The sequence below is a fragment of the Protopterus annectens genome, chromosome 13.part0 (assembly GCF_019279795.1).
Source record: "Protopterus annectens isolate FY-2018-M chromosome 13.part0, PAN1.0, whole genome shotgun sequence".
Classification (NCBI taxonomy): Eukaryota; Metazoa; Chordata; order Ceratodontiformes; family Protopteridae; genus Protopterus; species Protopterus annectens.
The window spans coordinates 748,456,207-748,470,720 of NC_056747.1; the positions used below are offsets into that span (position 1 = coordinate 748,456,207).

Here is a 14,514-nt window from a genome sequence, read left to right on the forward strand (position 1 = left end):
TTGCCTGTTGTATAATTTCATGTTTGATGTATAAAGATATGCTTGTGGGAGCAGAAGTTCTTTGAAGTTTCACATCTTTGCATGTCAATTTAGCTCCAGAATGAACACCAAGCATCTGATTCCTGTAAATGAAAGTTGTCACACAACCTGTATTTGCACATCTGCATGATACTGTCACTCCACAGCACTTAATCATGTTGTCTATGTAAGATACCATATTCCCAAGATATTCACATATTCATAGCAGGTAATCATATCCCCCAGGCAGGGTATCTTACATGAAACTATTCAATCACAATGTTGCACAGAAACCATGCATCAGATATTCAGAACCTTGTGAAAGAATGTACAGTAGGGTATTAGGTTGGCTTAAGGTGTTGGTTAAAAGGAACATAAGACTTCATGAGAAAATTCAAAATGAGATTCTGCAGATGCTGGATCTCTTGCCTAAAGCTGTTCCTGAGAATGTGTTTAATGAGAAACTGAGGGACATTCGTACTCGGGTCAGTAAAGTAGAGGGGGATGTCATTGATCGCAAAAAAAGCAAGATGAACCACGATCTTAGAGACTATAAAAATAATTTAATTTTTTTGTGGCAACACAAATCCAGGAGGGGCAGGACCAGCAGCAGTTAATCTAAGGAAAAGCCGCATATCTCGTGAAATTCTTCAGTGTCTTCCATTGAGACTGTATCCAGCGGAAACAAGAGTGTCTCATTTGAAAGTTAAAATGAGGGTATGAAAGCCCTTCCGGAGCAGAGAAACAGTTCACAACAGCCAAGGGGTCAACGAGGTTGCAAGTGGCAGAATTCACAAAACATCAGCAAGAAAAAGAGGAATTAGGATTTCGTTCAAGCACTATATGCACCAAAGCCTTTGAACCAAACATTGGTGAATATGTCAGACATTTGCCTGCAAAAGGTACTGTGGATAAAAACATTGATTTAAAAGTCATACATTTATCATATTTGCAAATTGATGAACATATCCTATTGTTGTAGTTATGTAAGGGACCCAGATTTGTTCCTACAAGGTTTCCTAGTTTGGCTGACCTCCATTTGGAGATTAGCCATTTTTGTAAAAGGCTTAATTTAAAAGTTTTTATAGTAATAATACGGTTAAAGAAGATGTACAAAATGTTATGGGGGATAATGTGGATGAAGATATTGAATCATTACTTGATTTATCTTTCTATGAAAATGAACTGTTTGACATTTTGGGGGGTGAATTTGAAGGTGATGGTGAAGATTGGGTTTGTGAATTGGGTTTTGTTACTGGATATGGAAAATTGGAAGCACCTTATTTACTGTATGTAAGTAACTTTGTGCCCCCAAAAATTTCATCTGCCCTTGTTTCTTTTGAAAAGATAGTTTGCAGACAGTTAGAAGTGGAATATTTTAAACATGGTCATATCGAGAGAACTTATAATTTAAATAAGGAGGAATGGATGACTTTGCAAAAGTTGCATGAGCTAAATAAGGAAATAGTCTTTACTTTAGCAGATAAGGGGGTAATTGGGTCATTCTTTCCAGGGAAAAATACTTTAACAGATAAGGGGGTAATTGGGTCATTCTTTCCAGGGAAAAATATAACAAAATGGCAGAGGACTTGCTTGGGGACACAAACGTGTATCAAAAACTAAATTCCAATCCTGTGCTAGAATATAATAGGTCATTATTGGATTTGTTGGAAATAGGTGAAAGGTTGGGTTTCTTCTCACAATCTGACTTCAGGAGATTACATATCAAGGAATCCAAGGATGCTAGTTTCTTTATTATACCTAAAGTTCATAAGACTATAGAGAACCCACCAGGAAGACCAATTGTGTCAGGGGTGGGGACGTTTTTATAGAACTTAGGTATATTTTTGGATGCACATTTGAAAGTTTTTTTGTCCAGGGTAGGCTCATATATAAAAAATGGTAAATAATTCTCTGATCTAGTGGGAGGTATGAAGTGGGAGAGAGATTTTTATTGTGTCAGCGTGGACGTTAAACCATTTTACACTAGCATTAAGAATGTTTGGAGTATGGAGGCAGTAGCTAAAATGATGGGGGAAGGCCCTAGAACAAGTTTTATTTTGCAATCGCTTGAATTTTCATTAACACACAATTTTCTTTTTATTTAATAAACAGGTATTTTTACAAAAAGAAGGAACTGCAATGGGAGCGTCTTATGCCCCATCATATGCAATACTGTTCATGAATCATTTTGAAAATATTTTTTTGTATAATAAAACATTGTTCATAGACAAGGTGGTAATATACAAAAGATTTATTGATGACCTTATATTTGTGTGCAGGGGTGATATAGGTGAGTTTCAGGGATTTTTGGATGAGCTGCACAATAACTATTTTGGGGTGGAATTTACATATAAAGTACGTAATACAAAAATTCAATTTTTAGATTTGGAGTGCTACATAGAAGATCAAATGGTAAAATTTAGACCATTCACCAAGGATATTGCGGTCAACAATTTTTTGTTGGCCAGCAGTATGCATCCACAGCCCTTGTTAAATTCATTACCATTTAGTGAGTTCAAACATAGTTTTAATAATACTTTTGATGTGAATAATTTAAACACTGAATTTATAAAGGTAAAAGAAAAATTGAAAAGCAAGGGCTATGGTGAGAATATATTGGGTAGGGCTGAGAGAAGGGCTATGTGGGGCTCTGATGAACATGGTGGACAGCCAAAGACGTTGTGCAATGATGCATTGGCATGGTCAAGTGGAAAGCCAGAGGATGATTCTGAAAGACTATATTTTGTGGATAGATATTCTCCCTTTTCAGATATCCTTAGGAGATTGATCAATAGGTCTTGGCCCATGGTATGTTATGATGACAATTTGAGGGGTTTGTTTCCCAACAAGGTTATTTTTTTCATACAGCAGGTTTTTGAATTTAAAGGAATTATTGAATAGGGGAAATTTTAAAATGGAGGGACATCAAATAGGCTGTTTTCCCTGTGGGAAGTGTAGGGTATGTTGTATAGTTAAGAATTTGAATGGGAGTAGAATTAATAACAAAAAATATACAGCCTTGGATCATTTTATTTTTTATTCATGCGGAGTGGTGTATGCAATTGATTGTGGGAGTACACCAACCAAATGGTACATTGAGAAAACAAAGAGAGAGGTTAAAAAGTGTATCACAGATTGGAAAGTCTGGTGGCTCAGCATTTTTTGTCAGTCCATGGTGGCTCTGTTGCTAGGTTTTTTTATTCCGTTTTGGCCAAACCTTTGGGGAGTACAGGAAGGGAATATGGGAAAAAGTTATTACAAGTGGAAACAAAATTCATCATTAATTATGGAACTTTATGTCCAAGGGCTATGAATCAAGAAATAACTATTAGTGTATTGTGATGCATTGATTTTTTTGCATTAGTATATTCATATTCTGTTCTAGGCTGGTATACTGTGTTTGCCAGTCCCATGTGTTTTGTTCAGCACTAATTTAGTAATTGAAATATGTTAAATGTGTTAAATTGGTTAATAGGAAACACAATGGTATAAATAACTGTGTATGGAGTTTGTAATTTATTCCCATGAAGGTGTAAGCCGAGGTATCAGGAAGCTCCATTAAAATATTCACAGTTTTCAAACAAGTTGGTACTTTTTGTAGTTTTTTTTTGTTTTGTTTCATTTCAAGAAAAAAACCCAGCCAAGTTAGAGTTTTCACTGTGTGATGCCTTTAACCTGCTGTAATGGAGGCCAATGCAATATGTGCAAATATATATGAGTTTATTTGATTGGCAGAGTCAGTTTAAGTTAATAAGGCCTTTATGGGTATAGAATAAGAGTTCTGATGTAAGTTTAGATGCTTAGTACTTTGTTCTCCACTTTAGCATTTCTTAAATGGAAGGGCCAGCTTTCCGAGGGAGGCCCGGGCCTCTTTCAAAAGAAGGCCCAGACAAGTCTGGAAATACTGACTCAGAGCATATTACATTAATCATTAAATTGCATTCCCAGCCTACTGTATGTGGAGAGCTCTTTAAACGCTTTAAAATTTTGCATAGAATTCTATATTTGTTTGGCAAGCATATCTTGCAATAGAAATTAGCCACAATTATTTGTAACAGCAAATTAAGAGTGGGATTTGTAAAAGGAATGAAAAAAGTGCAATGCATGTTCACCATGCAGATGTATATTGGATAGAGTAGATAATCCTAGTGTCTTGTTTATTCCATTATCAGCCTGATTCTTTTGCTCTGCATTTAACATATTGCATTCCTATTCAATATGATAAATGCAGGGCAAAATATTCAATATAATAATTGCAGAGGAAAATAATTAGGGTGATAATGGTAATAAACTGAATACTGATTCAATATAATAAATGCAGGGCAAAATATTCAATATAATAATTGCAGAGGAAAATAATTAGGGTGATAATGGTAATAAATTGAATACTGATTCAATATAATAAATGCAGGGGAAAATATTCAATATGATAAATGCAGAGGAAAAGAATTAGGGTGATAATGGTGGGCGTATATTAGAACCATGAAAAGTCAGTTCAACGAATGGCTTTCACATCGAAAATGCCATTTGTCAAACTCACTTTTTTGGGGGGCTGTGCCCCCCACACCTCTACCAATTATGTATACCAACTCTGAGATTGCACTACAGTGAGGAAAGGGCACATTTTTCAATCTTCATTGTACTGCTATCTCACTATAACAGCTTGTTGAATGGCATTTTCAATGTAAAATGCTGTTTGTTGAACTGAGTTTTCGTGGTTCTAATATAGACCTGATAATGGTAATAAACAAGATTTGATGCCATGGGAGGAAGCATTGTCACTGTCTCTTCTTGGACCTTGAATAGGACAAGGCAGATGTAAGAAAATGAATGAAAGAATTATCATACCTCCTGAAATGACATGCTGTTATTTATAAATACATAATTGTGCATTTTTTTGAAATGCTTTCAGTTAGCATGTTTTACTGAGATAATGATTTGGCTAAAATATATTATGGCTAATCAAGAAACATCTTTGTCTATGCAGTTTTCAAACCAGCATTATCTGGTGACTCAAATTTGCCATTACTCTGTGTTACGCTGGCAGTCAAGTCCACAGTGGTGACCTGGGTGACTATCCTGGCTACCACGTTCGATGGCGAAGAATGCCATGAGAATCTACCTTTCATACAAGCAAAATGAAACCTACACAACCAAAGACATAAGCCTACAGATAGTGAGGTACACAAGCCAATAGAGGTAAGAAGGAAGGGAAGCTAGTTCCATGAGCTGTGGAACATACTCAAAGATAACTACCTGGCATGTAAGGATCACATATCTTCTTGATCTCCATATGACTGGCTAACAATGGCATTATAATCAAATGTCAATGGTATTACATTACATTAGCTAAAGCTAGAAGGTGACCATCCATTACATAGTGCTGCTGAGTTCGATTGAAAGAGGTCTGGTGGCATAAAAACCTGGTATTTCTACATCTTAACAAAACGGTAATGGTTATGGTACCATTATTCAAGCTATGGGTTACTGAGTCCCTGTGTTTGTTGGCAAAAGTAAGTTACTTTTAGCAGCTGTGGCAAATACTATTTTTATCTGTGAAACAGATGATTTTGATGGCATTGACATATTAATTGATAGTCCATATCTGGCATGTATCTAATTATATATAACATGTAATGCTCTCAGCTATATTTATTCACTTCTGCAGTACTTTATTTCCATTCTGAGCAGATGGTTTATGCTTTTTTTTTTTTTGGGGGGGCTAAATGTAGCCATACTGGCCTTCTGTTATTTGGCAAGAATGATGACAAGCAACTGGGGAAAATCCAGAGGACTATGAAGCACAGTGGGAACCCCCCTGAGATTCTGACTCATGATGACTTTACCAGGAAATTCCCCAATGTCAGCTTACAGCCCGGAGAAGTTGCCTTCATGGACAGAGTTGCAGGAGTGCTTTATGCAAATCAAGCCCTCCTTACTGTGCAGGTTAGTGACCTCACTCCTCATATTTTTTATATCAGGGTGTAAGTTTGGCTTTATTTTTGAAGGAATGACAAAACATGACAAATGAGCAATTTCTGTTATTGTTTTGGATGTGTGGTAGCATGAGGAAGATCTACCATGGTCTTACAACCTTTTCCTTGCTACTGTAAGTGCTATGTCTATTATTATGCATTTTTTGTCTTATTTTTCACCTTATACTACAGCTTAATCTTTGGAACACCATCACAACAAGGAATACAGTCTGCTGAAGGTAGATCTCCAAGTCAGGCTGCAGAAGTGAATAAAAAGAACATCAGAGCACTGTAATATGGCACCATCCTCAATGACTGGGGGGGGGGGTTATGTATTTGCCCTAAATTTCCCCATGCAGGAGGGGTGAACTTGCATTGGCCATTGACTCCCATCTTTCCTTGCTGGTTCTTCCAGCACCTGGGCATATATCACAACCATGGTCACTGCACAAGGGCCAGGCCTGTGTCCCTCTGCATCACACAGCCAGCTAGTGCCAAGGCTGTTTTCTAGTATAGTGTATAATTCCACATGGAACTGACCATTATTCCTGAAGGAAGACCATTAGTAATGCTAACTTCTGAAAAGTAGGGAAATGGGAAATGAAATTAATTTGGGAACCTAAAACTGTAAAGCTCTAGACACGAGTACCTGAATGGCAAATACGCAGTGAGGCATTCTTTCTGATAATCTGTTGACAATATCAGCGTTCATACCCAAGCACAGAGTCCAGCATAACAGCATGTCATGTTGCTACTTAGACATCAAAACTTAGAAAGGACATTCCATAGTTATCATTTAGTATCATCAGTAACATCCAAGGCAACCCGTTCACTACTGTCTACCATTTCTGCCATAATAATAAATGTGCATGGAAATGGTTCTGTAAGGTTGTACCATCTACCTTCATTATCAATATATACAATGGAAAAAAAGTAGCTTATTCAAGTCTAGGCCTGTAAACAAACCCCCCCCCCCAGCAAAAAAGCATTATTATTAATAAGCATATATGCCATAACTAGGAAAGCCTGGTTCATATGGACATTTGACTAGTACTGTCCTTTTTATGTATATACATATACATGTATGTACATGTATATTTGCTTGAATGTATATATGGAAACTTAAACATTTATATACTCTTATTCAGTTGTGAAATATCTTGCAATGCTCTACCAGGTTCTTATCTACTCCCATTGTATATTTTGTACACTTGTATTTTCAACCAAAAGGGGTAATATATTCATATTGTATACTAATGGCTGTAAAGTCTACAGTCTATATGTTACTACTCTGTAATGTCTCTTTTGTAAATTTTTCTTCTCTTTGGAAACTTAAGGAGTTTTTCTCCCCAAGACTCCGCTGAAAATGGACACGTTGTCCAGTCGGACTATCCTGGCAAACAAATGTTAAATAATAATAATAAAATATTTTATGTAATTACAAAAGGCAAGAAGCAATATTCAGAGTCTGGATTATTAAACCTCAATAACACAAAAAGCACTGCAATTTTTGGGGGGTGCACTTTCTGATATATGTTGTAAGACTCCATTCATAAGAGGTCATGTTGAATCAAGTAAGCATTTTCCTCTTGTGCTAAAGCTAGAGGTACCATAATGACTAACTGTCTGGGGGCATTTGTAACTGAATATTAGCATCAGAGTAAGTATGGTCACATGGCTAAAATCCAAAACGAAGTGGCTGTTTGGTTTTGGAATTGTTGACTTCATAAATTTGAAGAAAACAGTCTGTAACAGATAGGGCCTGACTGGAATAGAGGGCGCTTAAAAAAGTATGAAACCAAAGTCATACTAAACAGAATCTTATGGAAGACAGGAGTCTAGAAGTGTGGCATATTCATTCAGATAAAAAGTTGAATAATTTGCTGACTATCCACATGGACTTATTTTTCTTGGCCTCCATCTGTGCAATGTACAATTCTGAATAAGTAATTTAACCAGATTATAATTCTGAGGTCATGACTGACCAAGCCCTCCACAGTGTGCAGGTTAGCGATGTACATCTCACTCTTCATATTTGTTATATCAGGGAGTGAGTCTTAACCAATTAATAAAGAAATAAAAACTAAATTAATAAAGAAAAAATGTAACTGATAATGAAAGAGCAAAAAAATCAGTCATGGAAATAGTATTAAAAGGTAAACAAAGAAAATAGCCATGCATATTTTGTCAGGAAAACCACAGTTTTAGCTATATACTAGCACAAATGCAGAAAACAATGGAGGTAACAAGGCAAGGCCCAAGGAATCTCAAGTTCAGAACAAAAGGAGAAAATCTGGGATTGGTATATGAACCTCTGTTCCTCCTTCATAATATAAATTATTTTTAAAACCTACTCTAAAATGCTTCAGTCTTCTTCATACTTGACATTAAACCCAGCGCAGCTGTCTATTATTTATTCCAGCCATTCATTCTCCAGATTTGGTCCAAAACTCTCAAATAGATACAAAACTTGGGGTTGACTGCTAAATCTGAAAGTACACATCTGTATAATAAAATGTAATCGCAAAGTAAAACTATACTTCATGAAAGAAAACTACAAATGCTGTGCTGGTATGGGCAGAAGTCATATAATTTATTCAAATAAGTAGCACCTTTGTTCCAGCCTTGTATGGAACTTCCTCAGAACTAGCTATTACATCATTTTCAGTTTATTTAAAATATCTTTACAATACATCATCAGTTTCCTCAATAAAGAAATAAATTGCTGGGAATGTAACTCTTTAAATTCCCCAAGCAGCAAATACATGTTTTTTTTTATTAATAACAATAAAACGTGTATTTATTTTATTTATGCAAAAAGAATGAGTGGTAAAACATGATAAAATAAACAATAAACAACATCATGAACTGCCCTTCATTCTAACCAACTTATAAATATAAATGTGTATTTAAAACCATAACAATACATATTTGAAAGCTAAAATATGAACAAAACTTTTTTTTATTACTAAACATAAAATACCAAAAAGTATAACTGTTAATTACACTAGAAATTAATCAAACTCCATAGGACACCAACCCCTGATGTTTAGGAACCAAGTCCTGCAATTTTACTGCTAGTAATATTAACACAATACTAATCATAATTTCACTCTACAATCCACGGTGATGCAGTGGTAGCATTGTTGCCTCACAGCAAGAGGTTCTCCCTTTCGATTCTCGGCTGGAGTGTGGGGAGTGCCTTCTGTGTGGAGTCTGCATGTCCTCCCCGCAGTTGGGTGGGTGTTCGAAAGACATGCATAAATGGGCGTGCCTTCGCTGAAGGTTGGATGTCGAGCTGGCACCTCTGTGTTTGTGAAAATCTACTGCCAATCATTAGCGGACCGGAGTTCTGCTGTGGCGACCCCTAACCGGGAAAAGCCGAAAGACAAACAACAACTAATCATAATTTCACTATTCAGTCATGGTGGACAAGAGACATCAAGGACAAACTGCCAGTACAACTTCTGATGCTCTCACTTTGCATCCCATGAGCTCTCCACCCCCATCCCCATACTAAGACTGGAATTTTTTTCAAGGAAAAAGAATAAACATTTTTTTAAGAAACTACACACTTATAATGCATATTTAATGCATCTTTAGCATTATTTTTTAATAGCAGTTTAAGAGTTAATTGTGTAAAAGAAATGAAGAAGTGCAGTGTATGTTCACCATGCATCAGATATATATTGGCTAGAGTAAATACTATAGTTACCACTTATCCTGCGATCATAGCAGCAAATAGCAGATTTGAACTCCAAGGAGGCAGTGTATTTGGCCAGCTGGACGACCTGTTCTACTTTTTATTTTGATAAAAGCTAGGATTTATGAGCATACGCATGCTGTTAAGAAAATGATGCTAATAATGTATAAAATAGGCATTCTAAAGCATGTAAAAATTAAAAAAAAATGTTTTTTCTTCATTCATGGAAAAATCCACCCTTAGTATGCGGGTCGAAAGTTAGAGAATCATGATTTATTTTTAAAAATGTTACGATGTCTGCCAAGATTTAACTGTTTGTGGTTTTCTTTTGTGGACTATTACACTGATACTGGATTTTTGTGATCTTAAATTTTTTGAATCACAGCTGTGACTCCAACTACCGCCACAGTCTAAATATAGTAGCTTTGAGGTTTTACAGTGCCGCATGTAGAGGAAACACTTATTTTTCCAGCAAACCAGTTATTCTCTCTAACTTCAAGATCATGAAACCTCAGCTGGTAAATTTAAATTCTGGGAGACTATGGTGAGACCAACACCAGTAGTAGCTACACAGTAGCCAATCAGATAAATCTCTTCTTTTCATCATTCTTGACAAAGGTAATTCTTTTTATTTTCATTAAGTACTGCTTGTTCAGCTGATGTCTAACCTAAAATCAGAATATCTCCCTAAATGCTTCATCCATAAATCATCATGGTCTGCCTTAGCAGTTTCCCCTCAAGTGTTTGGTAGTGCCCTGTAGAGACACAGGCACCTTCAGCTGACATTTTTCCTGTAAAAGCATGACCCCAGACTTGCAAACCAGATACTCCTTACATAACTTTATATTCTCACGGCAACCATCTAATCAATAAAAAAGGGCCTGTTGCCAAAGATACGAACTTTCCCACTATCTCTGTTACCAGCTTGCTGGATATGGACATCCTGAGGCAATGCAGAAATTGTCTCGTGTTTACTGACAACCAGTTAATTCTCATACAAACTGATTAGGTAAATGAGAGATGTATTTGCACAATGTCACTAGAGGCAAAGCTCTCACATAATGTCAGTTCGGTTGTCAGTATAAACATGCTACATCCATCACACAGAGTTCAAAGCAGGAACGCAGACCCGCATATGCTGAACTACTTAAATGTAACCTTTCTAAACCCCAGAGATCTCCTACATAATGTACACATAACAAATATCTTCAGCAGCCCCAAATGCACTCTTTCAAAATAACACCCACATCAACACATAAAGCCACATCGCATGGAGCTGCTACTCCTACGCCCATAAGGCAACCCACCCCACAATCCAACATTCTGGTCATTGGACACTCCCTTGTGAGACACACTGATGTCCCCCCTCACCAGGCTGGGTGAGGAGAAAGTCATGGTCATTTGCTTATCAGGGGCCAGGATCCACCACACTATGCATGCACTCATGTCATTGAACCACAAGTACCAGTATGCCTCCGTCATAGTCCATGTGGGTGCAAATGACCTGAGACATACCTCCCGGGCTATATGAAGAGACATATCATGGAGCTCTCGGAATATGTGTCCCAAGCTGGTATGAGCGTAACACTGCGCGGCATTTTATCCTTTCCAAGGATAACGCCACAATATGAACAGAAGATGGCTGACTTTAATAATTGGGTTAGTTTCTGGCATCATTTTAAGGAGGTGCAATATTTGAGAGGAGATGGTCATCAGCCCATGCTACTTTGCCAGGGATGGCCTGCACCTCTGCCCTCTCGGCTTCTGAATATTAGCTAATATTAGCTAAAACATTGTCCACCCATATAGTGACTTTTTTAGGCAATGCCAAACTGAAAGTATTTACGACATAGCAAATCAAAACCAAGAAAATCAGAGGTCTTACTGCTCAGTGCTAGGAGTCTTAACAAAAATCTCACTCCCTACAAGCTCTCCTCACTAAGGAATGCTGATGTCTGTGCAGTCACTGAGACATGGTTTAAAGCTGCAAAGAGCACACTGACAGTACAAGGCTATGCCTTCCACATATTTTGATCAACTACTGCACAGACAGGGACTAAAGGTAGAGGTATCTTGATTTATGTAAAAAAAGTATACATCAAGGCTGGTCAAACAGGGCAATGTACTTGAGCTTCTCCACATTCAGATCACCATAGACAAAATCTCATACCACTTCCTTGCAAGCTGTAGGTCCCACTGTACTACCCATGAAACACATAACATATTCTTGCTTATTGGAAACACTCACCATCCAATCCAATACCATAGTCATGTGCGACTTTAATTACCCCACTATTAACTGGGAATCATATACAACACCAAATCTGCAGGCACATAGATTCCTGGAATTTGTAAACACAAACTTCCTGGACCAAATTGTCAATACGATGACCAGGTGTGCAAACATATTGCATATGGTCTTCACTAATATGGGAGAGTGCTGCACACACACCTTGGTGTAATATCTTTGCTGGTAAGGTCAGACCAAAAAATCATCTCCTTTGAAGATAAAATAAAATTCGTAACCCCAGCTAACCCTGGAATATTCAGGAGCTACTTTAATGTAAACTCCGTACTACTAAGTAATAACCTGGCAAAATTTCAAGCCCCCATAAACCCTGAAAACACTGCCGCCTACACAGGACTGTTCACAGATATCCTAAACAAGCATGTTAATAGTGGAATAGAGGCAGCTGTACCCACCAGAAAGAAGTACCGATCTAAATCAAAAAACAACCCACCCTGGTTGATCACAACATCAATAGGCTGTATAATAGAAGAAAGAAAATCATGGCAAAAATTAGGGGGTGGAACACCCCAGCAGGATAATAACACTCTCATCAAACTAAACAAACAACTCAAAGGATAAATAAAGTCTATGAAAGAGAAATTTGAGGTAAACTTGGCCACCCAGGCTAAGGACAACCACAAGGCATTCTTTATGTCCACAATGCACAATTGTGTGCAGAGCTCACTGTTAATGGAGCCACCTATACTGAGCCAGAAAATATAGCAAACCTACTGGCAGACAAACTCAGCACTAACTTTACCCCTCTCTCCCCCACAATTTCCCCTCAGGAGATGCCGTCAGATATAACAGGTCCTCAATGCTCTCTCTAAGGATAAGGACACTGAATTGATGGGCCCAGACAATATCCCAGGGTGCCTTCTAAATATCATGAAACATGACCTATGGAATTTTTATTTAACTGTAGCTTCCAAACTGGCTTCATGCCTTATGAATGGAGAACAACAATAGTTATCCCTCTGCACAAAGGTGGGCCATCTACAGACCCTGGAAACTACTGACCCGTAAGTCACACTAGTCTCATATGCAAAGCTATGGAAAAAAATTATCATGGAAATGATCAAAATTGTATATGAAACCTCCAAACACTGGACTCAACCCAGTATGGTTTTGTCAAGGGCAGGTCATGCCTACTTAGTCTGATGGACTTCTTTGAAAAGGTCACCAAAGCAATGGATGAAGGCAAAATGGTTTACACTGCCTGCCTCAACCTGGCCAAGGCATTTGATATAATACCCCCACTTGGGCATTGTTGATAATCTCAAGAGGTTAGGTATATACCCTTATGTCAGCTGCTGGATAGCCAGCTGGCTCACAGATAAGACCCAGGAGGTTAGAATTTGGGAGTCCACCTCTACAAAGAGACCATTCACAAGTATGGTCTCTCAGGGATCAGTCCTGAGACTGCTCCTATTTGGCTCCTATTTGGCATTTACTTTTTTGAAGGCAAGACCAGTATCAAGGGCCTCTGGCTGACTAAATTGATGATTGCAAATTAGGAGCAGACATAGAATTCCCTTCCAACACTAATGTTCTTCGAGACAGGCTGGCACAAACAAAACTTGTGTCAGAGCCAAGAACTAAAGCTAAATGCCAAGAAATGCATAATAGTATTTTTCAGGAATTCATCCACATCTGGTAACTATCTTACTTACAACACACCCCTAAGAGTAGACCCAGTAGTCAGGGACTTGAGAACACACATAGACTGTAATCTAGTCTTGGACAATCACGTGTCTATAGTAGTAAGGAAACATTCTATGTTGTGCAACTTATATACAAAGGTATGGCATTTAAGTCTTTGGAGACCACTGTTCCACTGTAGTTAATATTCATCTAACCCATCACTGAGTTCAATGCTTGTTTTGGTATGTACCTGACCAGGCACATCCAACAATAGGAACATCCTCAGGGGTTCCTCACTAAAATGATACAGGGCATAAGCAACATGTCCTGTGCAGACTGCCTCATAGCCCTACATACAAGGCATTGTCAGATCCCACCCTGATGGACCTTCTACATATCCACAAAACAAACAGCACCAGAATTACCCATTCTAAAAACTTAAACCTTGCTTGTGATATAAACAGGACCTGCTGAAGAGACAGGTATGTATCCAGGAGAGTATCTCTTCTTTCCAACAGCCCCCCCCCCCATCCATGTGAAGCAGAGCACCTCCATAACTCAATTCAAATGCAAACTGGACAACTGGATGGGGAACAGGAAATTTGTCCCTGGTTTTGGCACCTATGTCTCTAATGAACTCAGGTAGCCTATAAATGGTTCATCTCCAAGGCCTCTACTTGTAAATGTTTCATCTCCCAAGCCCCTCCTTGCATTTATCAAGGTACCAGAACTTGTCAGAGATTTGGAATGCATGGCTAGGCTTAAAAAGGCCCTTGTGGTCATCAGCCTAGCACTCTCCTATGAACCGATGGAATATCTTGCAATGCCACCACATTGAAGGTGTACAGGATAAAGCCGGGCTACAAAAATATGTTTTCAGT

At 37.9% G+C, this 14,514-nt stretch overlaps 1 protein-coding gene across 2 annotated transcripts in view; it reads left to right on the forward strand.

The window, feature by feature from the left end:
* The window catches only part of PIPOX (pipecolic acid and sarcosine oxidase), a 443,801-nt gene that overhangs the window by 242,905 nt on the left and 186,382 nt on the right, over window positions 1–14,514 (forward strand). For both annotated transcript variants that reach the window (XM_044054438.1, XM_044054439.1), the window contains exon 3: window positions 5,754–5,967. In XM_044054438.1, coding sequence (XP_043910373.1) covers window positions 5,754–5,967 — 214 coding nt within the window. The remainder of the gene's footprint in view (window positions 1–5,753; window positions 5,968–14,514) is intronic.